Genomic DNA, 17,396 nt, shown 5'->3' with positions numbered 1-17,396 from the left:
TGCCTTGTAGGATGTAGAGCTTCCAGCTTGTAGAACGAAGAGACCCCGATCCCCCTCAGGGACCCAGCTTATATTTTTATAGACAGAAAAGCATTAGCACTAAAGAAGATAGTGGACCAAACAGTAGAAGCAAAACATCCTTTGTAGTAAAACAAGACAAAATACTCTTTGGTTATTTCGGTCAAGTCACGTAGGTAGAACTAAAATAAAACATAACGACGTTTCGATCACAACACAAGCGATCTTCATCAGGTGGGACAACTACAGCAATACAAAATAGATCACTGAGAAAACCTTGGAACTAGAACAAGAAAATGGAAATATAAGGCTAAAGATAAAGGAATCGAATGAGATGGTGACCAAGTCCAACAAGCTATGGAATGAAAGTACATCGGCAAGAAAGGATATGCAGGAATGGCTGGAAAAGCATTGTGACATTTAGTGACATTTAGTGACATTGAATACGAAGGCTGGAGAATACAAAACCATAGAGGTGTACAAACTAGTCAAGAGCATAAATAGAAAGTGGCAACCAAGACAAACATTGATAAAAGGCGGTAATATCTTTATGGATAAAAAAAGAGATGGACTGAGTGTTGCAGCGATTTGTAAATTGATATAGAATCTGCTGGATGAACTAAGAAATATATGCCCACCACCTCGGGATAATGAAACGATAACATCTTGTACGGAGAAGTAGAAAAGGCAATAAAACATCTGAAGAAAAGCAAGTCCACGATTGGATGGCATAAGCCGATAAATCATAAAAGCTGGAGGAAAGGAATTTATAAAAGAAATCCATGCGCTATGCAAGCAAGTATGGACAGAAGGGAAAATACTGGAGTGGACAAAATCCATTTGTGATGATAATCAAGAAAGGAGATCTCACCGATTGTAAAAATTACAGAATCATTGCACTGAGCCACATGGGGATTATACTAATGATAGTACCGTATTGACATCGGGAATGTCACTGTATGGTGCCGGCCCGGGAGGGCCATGGCGTGCGATGTACTGACATCCTGGATAGCACCAGGTGGGTTGCTGTGTGAGGCCGGCTCTTGCGTAGCACGGCGTGCGATGCACCGTCATCGCGTACACCCCGTAGGTGGGTGTAGTACCCGCCCTCGCGGGGCTTGGTGAGCGCTGGGATAGCGCGAGAACCACGCATAGCGTGCAGTGCGGACTCCTACAAGAGGGAGTGGGAGAGTGTCAGCCCAGGGGCAGGGTTGCCTCGGGCCATGGCACTCTGGTTGACCCCGCAGACACGTGATCTGGAGTGTCCACAGAGGAGGCTCCAGGTGGGGGAGCGAGGGGGTGATCACGTGTCCAGGGAGAGCTATCGAGAGGGATCGAGAGGGAGCTAGAAGGCTCGAGAAGGCGGGCGGAGCCGACGGCAGAGCAGGCCCCGACCCCGGGGGGATATCAGGTGGGTCCCTGAGAGGGACCAGGGTCTGTTCGTTCTACAAGCTGGAAGCTCCACGTCGATAAACTGGAAGCTCAACGTCCTACAAGGCATCAACACGTGGCTGGGACCCGAGTGAGGGTCCGACCCTTTGTAGCTGTAACTCCTATGTATAGTGTAGTTAGCTGGGTGGTCACCACCCTAGGCTGTCTGGTAAAGGAGCAGTTACCCTGTTGTATATACGTGTTATAATAAATGTGTTACCTCTAATGAATAACGTCTGCGACTCAGTTGGACTCACTATAGTAATATTAAATCGAATACATTCCTGCGGAGGGAGCTGGTAGGAACGTTGGGTTGCTCGGTCAATGACTAGGGTCAACAGCGGCGTGGTGTATTCCGCAAATATGCCCGTCTGTGAGGGCGGGCACAAGCCGGCGTGAGTAGGTTAAACGTTTGAGTTTTATAAGGGCACCACGGGGTGACCAGCCCCTCCCCACCCAGCCCCACCCTCCCCACCCAGCCCCCCCCCTCCCCACCCAGCCTCACCCTCCCCATCCAGCCCCTCCCCACCCTGCCCTCTGCACCCAGCCCCAACCCTCCTATTTCTGTATGCACGACGGACGGACGGACACAATAATCCTCTGTGGGCTGGTGTAACCAGGAGATTCCTACCAGTATTAAAAGTGCAGACAATACAGGGACACAGTCCAGCAAATATTGATGTTGAGGCTTATAGCAGAGAAAGAATAGGCTGGTTTACAACTGTTTCATAGATTTCCAGAAAGCATTCGATTCGACTCAGCAAGATATAACGACGTGGGCAGCATTAATATCACAGAGTATGGAAAAGACAGATACAGATTCTGCAGGATATCGGTGAAAGGTCAAAATCAGCAATAAAGTTTTGAGAGGAAATAGAATGGTTCCCAAGAACAATAGCTATAAGACAGGGAGATCCGCTATCACCAAACAACTTCGTCATACTTGTTAAGAGGAGTCGGAGAATAGTTGAACGCTACTTTAATTCAACAACGCACAGCAACACTCGTTCCAAACCAACCCCGTTCCAAACCAACCCCAATACACATCCACGTCTGGTACGCCTCTAGACCGGGTGACGTCATTTGCCCTTTAACCCCTGACCCCCGTCCAGGGTATTCCCATGCGAGTGATTGGTGCGTGTTCGTGAGAGCGGAGATGTCGCGTCTGCGTGGTGCGTAAAGGTGGCTCGCAGATCCCTTACACTTGTAAAGAGTGATGGATGCCATTTAGGACAACGGCAAAGGAATATATGTGCAAGGAGAAATAATAAATAACCTGAGATTTGCGGACGCCACAGATCTGATGGAATAAAGCTGCGGAAAGTGTTCATACAGTGAGGGAAAAAAAGTATTTGATCCCCTGCTGATTTTGTACGTTTGCCCAATGACAAAGAAATGATCAGTCTATAATTTTAATGGTAGGTTTATTTGAACAGTGAGAGACAAAATAACAACAAAAATCCAGAAAAACGCATTTCAAAAATGTTATAAATTGATTTGCATTTTAATAAGGGAAATAAGTATTTGACCCCTCTGCAAAACATGACTTAGTACTTGGTGGCAAAACCCTTGTTGGCAATCACAGAGGGCAGACGTTTCTTGTAGTTGGCCACCAGATTTGCACACATCTCAGGAGGGATTTTGTCCCACTCCTCTTTGCAGATCTTCTCCAAGTCATTAAGGTTTCGAGGCTGACGTTTGGCAACTCGAACCTTCAGCTCCCTCCACAGATTTTCTCTGGGATTAAGGTCTGGAGACAGGCTAAGCCACTCCAGGACCTTAATGTGCTTCTTCTTGAGCCACTCCTTTGTTGCCTTGGCCGTGTGTTTTGGGTCATTGTCATGCTGGAATACCCATCCACGACCCATTTTCAATGCCCTGGATGAGGGAAGGAGGTTCTCACCCAAGATTTGACGGTACATGGCCCCGTCCATCGTCCCTTTGATGCGGTGAAGTTGTCCTGTCCCCTTAGCAGAAAAACACCCCCAAAGCATAATGTTTCCACCTCCATGTTTGACGGTGGGGATGGTGTTCTTGGGGTCATAGGCAGCATTCCTCCTCCTCCAAACACGGCGAGTTGAGTTGATGCCAAAGAGCTCCATTTTGGTCTCATCTGACCACAACACTTTCACCCAGTTGTCCTCTGAATCATTCAGATGGTCATTGGCAAACTTCAGACGGGCATGTATATGTGCTTTCTTGAGCAGGGGGACCTTGCGGGCGCTGCAGGATTTCAGTCCTACACAGCGTAGTGTGTTACCAATTGTTTTCTTGGTGACTATGGTCTCAGCTGCCTTGAGATCATTGACAAGATCCTCCCGTGTAGTTCTGGGCTGATTCCTCACCGTTCTCATGATCATTGTAACTCCATGAGGTGAGATCGTGCATGTAGCCCCAGGCAGAGGGAGATTGACAGTTCTTTTGTGTTTCTTCCATTTGCGAATAATCGCACCAACTGTTGTCACCTTCTCACCAAGCTGCTTGGCAATGGTCTTGTAGCCCATTCCAGCCTTGTGTAGGTCTACAATCTTGTCCCTGACATCCTTGGAGAGCACTTTGGTCTTGGCCATGGTGGAGAGTTTGGAATCTGATTGATTGATTGCTTCTGTGGACAGGTGTCTTTTATACAGGTAACAAGCTGAGATTAGGAGCACTCCCTTTAAGAGTGTGCTCCTAATCTCAGCTCATTACCTGTATAAAAGACACCTGGGAGCCAGAAATCTTTCTGATTGAGAGGGGGTCAAATACTTATTTCCCTCATTAAAATGCAAATAAATGTATAACATTTTTGACATGCGTTTTCTGGATTTTGTTGTTATTCTGTCTCTCACTGTTTAAATAAACCTACCATTAAAATTATAGACCGATCATTTCTTTGTCGGTAGGCAAACGTACAAAATCAGCAGGGGATCAAATACTTTTTTCCCTCACTGTACGCTGAATAAGTCAGGAAAGTCATGCAGGACTGAGGATTAATGCGGAAAAGACAAAGACGATGGTGTTTGTAAGGGAGGACCTTGAGCAAGAAGTGGTAATAAAAAGCAGCAAGATTGTGAATGTAAAGGAATTTGTACACTTGACAAGTCTACTGACATGGAACGACCGCACGAAAGACATAATAGCGAGGATCGCAAAGGAAAAATTAGCACTGGCAAGTTTCAGTAACATCTGAAACAAACCAGCTACAAGACCAAACTGAACATCTGAAGAACATGTGCGTTCGGTACAGCTTTGTATGCCTGCGAGACCTGGACATTGAAAAAGACAGACAGAGATCAGATGTTGGTGTACGGTGCTATTTCAGGAATATTTAGATGTTTTTTTTCCCTGGATTTTCTGTTTCCACAGTCACATAATCACTTTAAGATGTTTTCTTGTTCATGTTTTAGTTTTTTGTTTGTTGCGGTTGCACCCGATTCAAGAGCCGAATGGCTCACAGGGCTATACCAAATAAATGAACTATGAAATATTGGGACTCGAAATGTATTGCTACAGAAGGATACTGCATCTAATCTGGACCCAAAGAGTGGCCACCATAGAAGTAAGAAAACGGTTGCACATAGAAGCAGACCTGATGCAGGCAGTTATGAGAAGGCAACTGACACTATTTTGACACACATATATGGAGATGGTCAATAAAAGTAAAATTAAAAGGGTGCTGTTTGGGAAAATGGGAAGAACCAGACAGAGAATGGGCTTGACGACATAAGAGATTTGGTGCCAGAAAGATGTGACACTTCTTGAGCATAATGGCAGAAAGACAGAGGAAAGTGGAAACATGGCGAAACGTGGAGTGGACGCCTTAGGGCTCTCTGCCAAAGGTTCGTGATGATGTTGACCGTCGTTCGTCTCCCAGTGTTCTCATTGGCTGGAGGCTAAGCACCGCGCCTTCTCATTGGATCCCCCCTTCACATTCGGCGCGTGACATCAAAATCTGTATTATGGCAGGAATCCGATGAGCTATAAAGCTCTTTTTCACAGACGTCCAGCACAAAACACGGTAGGAGTGCAAAGTATAGGAAAGGTAAACAAATCACTTAAAAAATATAAATACAAACTCATTGGGTTATTTCGGTAAAGGGGCCGTCCATAAATGACTTCACGCACCTAGGAGGGGGGGGGGTCAGACATTTGTGACGATGTGTGACGAAGGGGGGGGGGTTTGAGAAATCTGACGTCACGTCAAAATGCGCAACTTTAAATCAATATAGACAACACGTTCTACGTAATTAAATAGACTTTTTTAATAAATGTTATCTCCTACAACATCAGAGTGCAGCGGCACAGTAAATACGCACTACAATGACAATAGTTTAAAGCGATTGAAGCATGTTTTTTATGGGGGGGGGTAGAGCTTTGTGACGTCATATTTGAGTGGGGGTCTGACTTTTTGTCACGCCGTGTGACGAGGGGGGGGGGGAGGTCAAAAATCGTCCAAAAACGCGTGACGTCATTTATGGACAGCCCCAAAGTCACGCAGATAAAAAAATATAAAAAAAAATCACGACGTTTCGATCGTAACACGAGCAATCGTCTTCAGGTGAAAAAATACAGCAGGCGAACTGCTGAGACAGGAGAAATGTAGCTGGAGAACTCCTGCAGCGAGAGGTTAGCGAGTGGCACCTATGAAGGCCGGAACGGTACACGAATGGGGTGGGGGTGGCCAGCACCACGCCCGACCGCCTTTGTCTCCCCAGTGGCGATGATTACACACCTCACCAGGTAATCATTTGAGGCCGAGTCGACCTAGGGGAGGCCCAGGACCGATTCAGATAATAGTCGCTGGTGGTGTTGGCCGTGAGCGGGAATCAAACTCTGGTGGCCGGGTTTGTAGCGCGGCATAGCGCTAACCGCTACACTACCGCTCCACCTTGGGGTTGTCACGTACCGAGGGAGGGTGGAGGGGTCACATCTGGGGGTTTTCAGTTTCAGTTTCATTTATTTGGTATAGCCCTGTGAGCCATTCGGCTCTTGAATCGGGTGCAACCGCAACAACAACAAAAAAACATGAACAAGAAAACATCTTAAAGTGACTATGTGACTGCAAACAGAAAATCCAGGAAAAAACAGCAAACTATTCCTGAAAAAGCACCGTACACCAACGCTGTGTGCAAAAATCCCAGTGGGATGCAAGTCAAACAACAACAACAACCACAAGACAACTTAGATTAAGGCCATCAGTCTAACTCCGTACTACAACAAACAAACATGGCCAAACCAAAAAACTTTTCGAAATCACCAAAAATAAAGCCATAAAAGCAATGTAACTGTGATCATAGGAACTGTGACCGAATTTTCACAATAAACGACATAAACAACATGTACCACCAAACCCTAGAGCCATAGCTGGCTGCATGAGTTACTCCACAACAACAGAAGCATCAGTCGAAGTATCAAGTTTTTTCAATGCACCTTTAAGATCAGCACACTAAATCAAAATACAGATAGTACTTTGCAGCGGTCATCCGGAGCGAAACATTTCATTTTATTTTAGGCCACAGAATAGCAGTGGCAACTAGGGGTGTACAACTCCTCTAGAGCAGTTTTGAGAGAAGATCTCATAGGTAGTGATACAAGTTGCAGTTTATTGGCAATAGCATTCCAGACCCTGGGGGCATCAATAGGGTAGCGAGATGAGAGTCGGGGTGGTTAGGGCGTCGATCACCCTCCAGTTCTTCTTCTTTCGTATGGCATTGTGAAAAGCAACAGTTTTGATTTTCTTCTTCATGATCGTCATATATTCATGCAAAGGTTCCTCATTCAGTCAAATTATGTGGCTGACGCAGTGTGGATTTCAGCGATACCGCCAGAATGTGCCGACATTCACATTTGCTCTGACCTTGTGAAATGCTCTCTGCGCTGTTGCTTTTCAGGCCGGGATAACTTTGCCGGGCATTCAGCCGCCGATGTGATGCCATTCGTTGTGATTTCGCGCATAGCAGGGAAGACCGCGAGCTATAGTTGGTCATCTTCCCCATCCTCCAGTCTAATTAATTATGCAGTACTAGCGGTAAGTACCCGGCGTTGCCCCGGGCGAAAAAGACAGACACACACATGGACATACACACACACTTTCTATGTACATGAGTTTAGTGGAAGAAGCAAGGAACAGATAAGTGTGTTGTCCGCACACAAACATTATAATTGTAATATTTGCAAGGTGATTATTTATTAAAAATATGTTTCTATCAACGTGATTTGACACGCAAAAAAAATGAATGCAGAGCAAGTTAATAATAAATTATTAGTTGTGAGCACACTAACGAAAACATGTGATTATTTTCAAGGTGATTATAAAAATACCAGGTTTCTGTGTACAAGCGTTGAGCGAAAGAAATACGGAATAGAAAAATTAGTTGTCTGCACGCAAACATTATTAATGTATTCTTGGTTCTTTCGGTAAAGTCACGTAGAAGGGAAACAATAAAATAATAAAAATACAAAACAATAAAATTCTCACGACGTTTCGACTGCAACACAAGCAATCATCATCAGGTGTGAAAAAACACAAAAAATGTTCTTGCTGTGGTATAAAACAATACCATTCTCACGACGTTTCGACTGCAACACAAGCAATCATCATCAGGTGTGAAAACCACAGAAAGAAAATGTTCTTGCTGTGACCGAAGTTTATTGGCAATAACATTCCAGAACCTGGGGGTAGTCGTATTATTTTATTGTTTCCCTTCTACGTGACTTTACCGAAAGAACCAAGAATATTAATCCCTGCAGTCACGAAAGCTTTAAATAAAAATTGTTAATGTACATTCATTGTGTCTTTCGGTAAAGACACGTAGTTGAAAAAAGAAAAAAAACAGAAATTAATTTCGATGTTTTATTTATTCAAAAAACACATTTCACCTACGTGACTTCACCGAAAGAACCAAAGAGTATAGGGCAGTGTTCTTCTTTGCAAGGCCCGCGGGCCACTGACGACCCCTGGCGGCCTTGATTGCGGACCCCCGACTATACACAAATGTGAAAAACACACCCACCCCCACCATCATCATTATCACTGTCAAACACACCCACACCCACCATCATCATTATCACTGTCAAACACACCCACACCAACCCCCACCATCATCATTATCACTGTCAAACACACCCACCCCCACCATCATCATTATCACTGTCAAACAAACCCACACCCACCATCATCATTATCACTGTCAAACACACCCACACCAACCCCCACCATCATCATTATCACTGTCAAACACACCCACACCCACCATCATCATTATCACTGTCAAACACACCCACACCCACCATCATCATTATCACTGTCAAACACACTCACACCCACCCCCACCATCATCATTATCACTGTCAAACACACCCACACCCACCATCATCATTATCACTGTCAAACACACCCACACCCACCAACATCATTATCACTGTCAAACACACCCACACCCACCCCCATCATCATCATTATCACTGTCAAACACACCCACCCCCACCATCATCATTATCACTGTCAAACACACCCACACCCACCCCCATCATCATCATTATCACTGTCAAACACACCCACCCCCACCATCATCATTATCACTGTCAAACACACCCACACCCACCATCATCATTATCATTATCACTGTCAAACACACCCACACCCACCCCCATCATCATCATCATTATCACTGTCAAACACACCCACACCCACCATCATCATTATCATTATCACTGTCAAACACACCCACCCACCCCCACCATCATCATTATCACCGTGCTGTCAAACACCCCCACCCCCATCATCATCATTATCACCGTGCTGTTAAACACACCCACCCCCATCATCATCATTATCACTGTCAAACACACCCACACCCACCATCATCATTATCATTATCACTGTCAAACACACCCACACCCACCCCCATCATCATCATTATCACTGTCAAACACACCCACACCCACCCCCATCATCATCATCACCGTGGTGTCAAACACACCCACACCCACCCCCACCATCATCATTATCACCGTGGTGTCAAACACCCACACACCCACCCCCACCATCATCATTATCACCGTGCTGTCAAACACACCCACACCCACCCCCACCATCATTATCACCGTGGTGTTAAACACACCCACACCCACCCCCATCATCATTATTATCACCGTGCTGTCAAACACCACACACACCCACCCCCACCATCATCATTATCACCGTGCTGTCAACCACACCCACACCCACCCCCATCATCATTATTATCACTGTGGTGTCAAACACACACATACCCACCCCCATCATCATCATTATCACCGTGCTGTCAACCACACCCACACCCACCCCCATCATTATCACTGTCAAACACACCCACACCCACCCCCACCATCATCATTATCACCGTGCTGTCAAACACCACACACACCCCCATCATCATTATCATTATCACCGTCCTGTCAAACACACCCACCCCCATCATCATTATCACCGTGCTGTCAAACACACCCACACCCATCATCATTATCACCGTACTGTCAAACCCACCCACACCCCCATCATCATCATTATCACTGTCAAACACACCCACACCCACCATCATCATTATCATTATCACTGTCAAACACACCCACCCCCACCCCCATCATCATCATTATCACTGTCAAACACACCCACCCCCATCATCATCTTTATCACCGTGCTGTCAAACACACCCACCCCCATCATCATTATTATCACCGTGCTGTCAAACACCACACACACCCACCCCCATCATCATTATCACCGTGCTGTCAAACACACCCACACCCACCCCCATCATCATTATCACCGTGCTATCAAACACACCCACACCCACCCCCACCATCATTATCACCGTGGTGTCAAACACACCCACACCCACCCCCACCATCATCATTATCACCGTGCTGTCAACCACACCCACACCCACCCCCATCATCATTATTATTACCGTGGTGTCAAACACACCCATACCCACCCCCATCATCATTATCACCGTGCTGTCAACCACACCCACCCCCATCATTATCACTGTCAAACACACACACCCACCCCCATCATCATTATCACCGTGCTGTCAAACACACCCACACCCACCCCCATCATCATCATTATCACTGTCAAACACACCCACACCCACCATCATCATTATCATTATCACTGTCAAACACACCCACACCCACCCCCATCATCATCATTATCACTGTCAAACACACCCACCCCCATCATCATCTTTATCACCGTGCTGTCAAACACACCCACCCCCATCATCATTATTATCACCGTGCTGTCAAACACCACACACACCCACCCCCATCATCATTATCACGGTGCTGTCAAACACACCCACACCCATCATCATTATCACCGTGCTATCAAACACACCCACACCTACCCCCATCATCATTATCACCGTGCTGTCAAACACACCCACACCCACCCCCATCATCATTATCCCCGTGCTGTCAAACCGCAATGGTTTCAAATGGTGTGGCGGCCCCCCTCAACTCCAGGTGCCCTGCCTCTAACCCCTGAAAATGGGTGAAGAACACCGATTGCTATGTGGGATGATGACCGGTGGACGATATTAATGATGGAGGGAGTCTCGCAATGATGCAACCCACGAATTGGGAAACTATGAAATGCCAAACAGAGAGATGCCAAAAGTTTATTTTTTTATTGGGGGGGGGGGGGAGGTACTTTCATCCAAGCAGTGATTTGATAACGGCTTCTTTTGCGATCCATAATATAGTTTTTTTGTTTGGGTCAGATCGCGTATAAATATATGTGTCGCTAAACCCGCCACCACCCGACACAGCCAATTGGTAATGTTGGTCACGTAAACAGAACGTGCCAATTCGCTGCTAGTACAGCACCACAGGTTGAGTGTTGGAGAGTCCAATATGAGTAGCGACGTTTCGCCAGTGACAACAACTAGCATCATCAGATTGTCGTAAATGTTGTGGATTTACTCTTCAACACGCCAGTGATGCTGTACTGGCAACGAATTGGCACGTTCTGTTTAAGTGAAAAATCTTACCAAATTGGCTGTGTCGGGTGGTGGCGGGTTTAACGACACATTGATATTTAGGCGATCTAACCCAAATAAAAACCTCTATTGATGAATATTGGTCGCGAAAGCCTACCCCACCCCCGCCCCTCCGCCCCGCCCCTCCCCCTACCCTCCCCGCCCCACCCCCCCGCATGTTAACTGCCGAGAGAGCCGCCGTCCAATCAGAACTCGCCTCCGATTCATAACCCGCCCTCCGACGTTCGGCGAATCAGATCGCTTCGTCTCGTCGCTCAGCCCGCCATTAAAAAAAAAAGGCTTGAATTTTTCCTTCTTCGGTTCAACTCGCCTTATCTCGTTTCACATGTAACCGCGTTTCTTTTTCCAACGTTCGTTATTTATTCGCACGTTCATTAATCGTCGGCTCGCAGCGACCGCGTCAATGACGTCCACGTCGACAAAAGTGAGTTTGTTGCGGACGTACCAAACCCCCGTGGAGGCCTTGTTGAGGCCTACAATGCCGCGGTCTCGCCTGAGCGGCTCGCGGGGATTGAAGCCTCCCAGTTCTGCGGCGCCTCCCAACCGAGGGCTGCTGTCTCACCCGGATCCCCGTGCCGGCGTTTGGCGGGTTATAAGAGGCGGATTTGTTTACGTGCGTCGAGATATAAACAAGCCGGGGTGCTACTTCTTTCATCGTCGTCGTCGTAATTTTGTGCGTTAATTCCCCGCTGCAATGTCATACCGATTGTCCGTTTGGCGGCTCGTCGCGAGACGACAATCCGTGCGCATCTTCGGCATTGCAATCGGAACGCTTCGTGACCCACGCAAGCGGATCTCGCAGAAAGTTGCCTCCCTGCTCGGAGATCCCTTCCAAAGTGACCCTCGGTGCACCACGCCAATGGGCGGAATGTTATATATCGCGCGCTCTCCGCTACCGAGGGAGTCCTGTGTTCGTCGCGTGATAATCCGTGCCGCGGCAGTTAATTGTCAAGGCTGGCATTTTACCCAGGTTAAAATCCAAAATCTAAATTGGCATCATTGGGTTGGGGTTTTTTTTTATTTCTGGTGCAGAGAGGGAGAGCGGTGACACGGCTGAAATCAACTCGCTGCATTTTGCGAATGCAGTTTAATCGCAGTGGGCTGAAATTTGATTTTGAATCTCAGCGGTGCCGGGCTCTCGGCACCCTTCTGACGTCTGCCTCATTCGGTCACAGTCATCAAAATGATCACCATCGCTGCAGGCCATAATAGTCATTATCATACTGGTGGGAACGAAGTTGTAAACTGAGTGTACCAGCCTGCAATAGATTAATGTGTCCGTCTCCTTTCAATACTTTAACGAAGTGAAATCTCGTGCTGTTGGGTGTAAAATCAGCAATAGACAGCGCAGAGACTTGATATGTCTTATAAAATTGCGCAAAATTCCAATGTTCCTACCAGCCCACCCTGCAGGGACCTGTTAATTAACATTGACCATAATCATTTATGTCAACACTATCATCGTCATCATCATCATCAAACTCATCGCCAGGGTTTATAACACGAGTGCCACAGTTGGAGTTTTGCACAGTCACATAGTCACTTTAAGATGTTTTTCTTGTTCGTGTTTTTGTTTGTTGTGGTTGCACCCGATTCAAGAGCCGAACGGCTCACAGGGCTATACCAAAATAAATATACTGAAACAAACGGTGGCTGACAGAAAGTGAAATTTCCGCCACTGACTGACGATCCGCAGGAGAGATTAGTCCTGACGAATTGCCCGTTTGAGCGGATAGATGGTTTGACTTGAGGACGGCAGGGGACGCGGTTAAATGCCGTAGTAATAATAATATCGATGTTATAAAGAGCCTTGAATATAGAGAAATCTCAAAACGCCGTACAAAAAAATACACTCCAAAATCCAAATGAATACATTCTAAAGATAACTGGATCAAAATGCTAACATACAGGATATCATTCTTAGCTCTTTCGGTAAAGTCACGTTGAAGGGAAACAATAAAATAATAAAATATCACCTTGTTGAACCTACCCTTTGATATAATGCTCCCCACGCCGCGTCAACCACGTGGGTTAGTTGACCATACTTCACGCTTGTTCCATGCGTCTCGGCGAAGTGGGTACCCGGTTCACATATTCAGCCATCGATGCTATCTCGGTGTAGGAATTCGAGCTCAGGGTTTTCAGGTTCATATCGCAAGTGCGTTAAACACTGCGGGGGATGGTAAGCCAAGTTGACCTGCAAGCCGGCTTTGAATTCGCGTCCTTTTGATTGTGAGTCTTGTGCTCTCGCCCAGTGGTTCTCAATCGGCGGCACGCGGGACCCACTTTGAGTGGGATGTGCCCATGTCCCGGGGGGAGGTACGTGGGGTGATTTATAAATGTTGTGAAATTATATCATACGTGAGTAGTCATTGATGGATGATCGCGTATGAATAGGTTAATATGAAATAACCACGAATTTGAATTCTATTTGGTAACCTAAAACGATATAAAAGACATGCTTAGCTCTTTCGGTAAAGTCACGTTGAAGGGAAACAATAAAATATATATAAAACAATAAAAATTCTCACGACGTTTCGACCATAACACAAACGGTCGTCATCAGACCGGTCGTCATCAGACCGTTTGTGTTATGGTCGAAACGTCGTGATAATTTTTATTGTTTTATATATATTTTGTTTCCCTTCAACGTGACTTTACCGAAAGAGCTAAGAATATGAATTACTGCAGTCACGAAAGCTTTAAATCAAAAGAACAAATGACGTCATGCGTGCAGAGCGTCCGTTGAATTCGCTTTCAGTTACTAGTTAGTTTGGGATACCTCAACATTGATAATTGGTTAAAATATTGATGTTCATTACTTCTACATTTATTTCTCAAAACCACCTTGGGTCAGGCAAGAGGGGGGGGGGGGGGTTACTCGGTTAAAACAAAATTCAAAAACGGGATACAGTGGGCAAAAAATGCTTGGAACCACTGCCCTAGCCACCGCGCCTCCTAGCCAGATGTAAGTGAATATGGGTAGAAATGCATTGGCAGCAGATCGCAAATACGGCTCAAACACATGTAAGGAAGGAGCGTGGAGAACAACTTTTCCTTTGAATTGCGTGCGGTGGCGCATGCCTGTTAGGCTGTTACCCAGGGCTTTGGAGGCGAGGTGGATCACAGGGGTTTGTCGAATTCAAGCCCGCGAAGTGGCCAGGAGATGGCAGCAGAGCACAAATATTATTGAATATATATTCTTGAATATTTGTACGATATTAGGTCATGTTACCTCTTATGGTCTACAGACTTGTATTAAATTAAAACTATCCTCGTTGGCCGACGTGGCAGCTGGCTCAAGGATATGAGGACTGAGCTGACACGGTTAAGATCTCGGGTTCAAATCCTTTCGGACGCAATTGATGAAACCAGGCTCTTTTAGTGTAGTGGAATTGATGGTTTAAGGATCGTCTCCAATGACTGCACAAAACCCATCATGTAAAACTGTGGTGTTCTATTGTGTTTTGTTTCGTGGCACGTGGAGTGCGCCTTCTGAATAAACTAGGTCACTTCAAGGGGCCTTAGAAGACGTTTTGTGATCGATTGTTTCACATGCCATTATCTAGCATGAGGTGATTGACTTATCTCCAATAGTTCTGTACGTATATTTTGTTTTGTCTTGTGCTTGATGCAATTGTGATATTGGAATAATATTTGCTCAATAATACAATGAAGTGGCTGTTAACTCATTGAAAAGAGCTCGATCTCCATTGTTCTGAGAGCGATGGCCAGGTTCCCTTGGCCACTTTGAAGCAAGCTGGCACTGCATATTCCCAGGACTAACCAAAATCTGGCCACCGGCACTCAAGCTGTCCTAAAAAAATGGTCCTGATTTCATGGAGTCAAGATGGGATACTACGGAATAATAAATGTTAGCTTGGGATTGCATAATTTACCCCAAGTATATCTTAAACCTCGTTTGTAGAAATACAAATTGCTTTCACTTCCCCGCCAGTCGTGGAGGGACCATGAAGCGTTGGTGCAAGCAACATGCCGAGCCAGTCCAGGAGCATCCCGGCGCAGCTTGTCTTCTGATGTATGATGGTGACTGAAACGTTCCATGATTGATTCCAGACGGACCCTGTCATCACCGGCTCCCTCCCACTTGTTCCCCCGTCACCCTCTGCCCTGCGTGTGCCGTGTCCCACCCGCCCACGGCAGGTCGGTGAGATCTTCTCAGCGGCAGGAGCGGCGTTCTCAAAGTTGGGCGAACTCACCATGCAGCTGCACCCCGTGGCAGACACATCGCCTTCGGGGTAAGGAGACCCGCTCGCCTTGATTTTTCATGGTCATCGTCAGTCATTCCGTGGCCATCATGATTCATCATTGTTATTTTTCGTATTACGAACATCAAAAATCATCATCATCAACTTCACCATCCATTATTGTCATCGTCTTTTCACCCCCAATGTGGGGGTCGATATTCTTGTATCTCCAGGTTTTCTTGTCTCTTGTAACATGTAATTGGGCTCTTCTTGTGCACCAAACTGCCTCGTGTTATCTCGATACTTAATTCTTTGTCTTCCTTTTAGACTTGCCCAAAATCCTACGAGCAATGCACAGGTTCACCACAATATAATATTTAGCCTTAATAAAAAATATATTATTCATTTTATCCTGAATAAAGTGTTTTGTAAAACATTTCTGGATAAATTGATAGCACGGTGGTTTTTTGACGAGTTATTACTAGAAAGTTATAATCCTTTGAAAGACTTGTGACAAACTCTATTTTGCGTTAACTGCCTTAGAATAACTTTAAAGTAATATCTATTTCTAGTGGAAGTGCACCAAATCACAAAACAATAATGATAAAAATGTGAAATACAATTATCAAAGTAAAGGAAATCTGATATCGTTGTATCATGAAATGTAATATCATTTTGTGAAAAAAAAGATACTGCTCAAATTCTAGTTCTTAGACTCGCGTTTCGCCGCCATTGTTGTGTTGGATGAAGATTTCTGCCGTTTGGACATCTACACATTCTCAGACTACACACATTTCGAATTGATTTAGCGTCTTTAAAACGATTGGTAAATCATTTGAAGGAAACAATGAGAAGTCTTTGAGAAAGAAGTGCAGGCATTGCTTTTGGGGTATGTCTCCTAATTTAAGTCGGAATCCAACACTATGAATACAAAGAGTGGAGCAGTGGTAAAGTGCCTTACGCACTTAGTGCTTACTGAGCCACGAAACCGATGACGTTTGATGCTTGGTCATGGATAATGTCTGTGGGGGGTGATATGTGAACCAGTCCCGAGTCTTCCCCTTCAGTCTGCTTTGACCAGCATTGTGAAGTATGTCACGCAACCTCGAATGCCCGACGAGGTGCGCGGAAGGTCTTCATCCAGCAGTAGATTGACAAAGGAGCTGTAAATATAAATCTTAATCCATATGCCAAATTACGTTGTGTTTGAATGCCACTGTAAGACTCCTAATGCCCAGACTCTCATTATAAATCCATGCAATTCCTTTCCCAAGGCCATGATGACAAACTCGTGTGTATAATTTGACTTGTACCCGCACAGTTATTGTGGCCCCACTTAATTTGCCACAATTGGACCTCCCCCAACACCTATCCCTGACTCCCCACCCCCCACCCTAATAGAAGCCTGCCCTGGTCACATTCGCAGCCATGGGTTCAATCCCATGTATGTACACGTTGGTACACGTATCAGCTCCTTGTCTATGCACTGCTCGTTGAGGCCCTCCACATGTCCTGTGGATTATTTGGTCAGTGTGGGTTGGTGGAGGTGTGGGAAGCAAAGATGCTGGACTATTAAAGAAAGTATGGTCCAACAATAGACTTTTCTTCACTGCCTTCTGATGCCCACCCACAGCACAGCCACGCAGCTGCTTACAACAACCTGTTTTGTACAACGAGGTCGCCCATCCAAGCACGTAAGCAGGTCCAA

The 17,396-nt window shown here is 45.8% G+C and overlaps 1 protein-coding gene across 2 annotated transcripts in view; it reads left to right on the top strand.

Annotated features, from left to right (window-relative positions):
• The first annotated feature begins 11,696 nt into the window (after positions 1–11,696).
• BACC1 (BPTF associated chromatin complex component 1) overlaps positions 11,697–17,396 on the top strand; it is a 33,002-nt gene continuing 27,302 nt past the window's right edge. The window contains exons 1-2 of one of the 2 annotated variants that reach the window (XM_032957978.2): positions 11,697–11,904; positions 15,645–15,739. In XM_032957978.2, coding sequence (XP_032813869.1) covers positions 11,884–11,904; positions 15,645–15,739 — 116 coding nt within the window. In that variant the 5' untranslated portion in view covers positions 11,697–11,883. The remainder of the gene's footprint in view (positions 11,905–15,644; positions 15,740–17,396) is intronic. The other variant, XM_032957977.2, reaches the window with a different exon arrangement.

Source organism: Petromyzon marinus, chromosome 21 (genome assembly GCF_048934315.1).
Source record: "Petromyzon marinus isolate PM22_M1 ecotype Great Lakes invasive population chromosome 21, UKy_Petmar_22M1.pri1.0, whole genome shotgun sequence".
NCBI classification, from domain to species: domain Eukaryota; kingdom Metazoa; phylum Chordata; class Hyperoartia; order Petromyzontiformes; family Petromyzontidae; genus Petromyzon; species Petromyzon marinus.
Note: the sequence above shows the minus strand (reverse complement) of the source record. Positions and strands in the feature narration are given on the sequence as shown.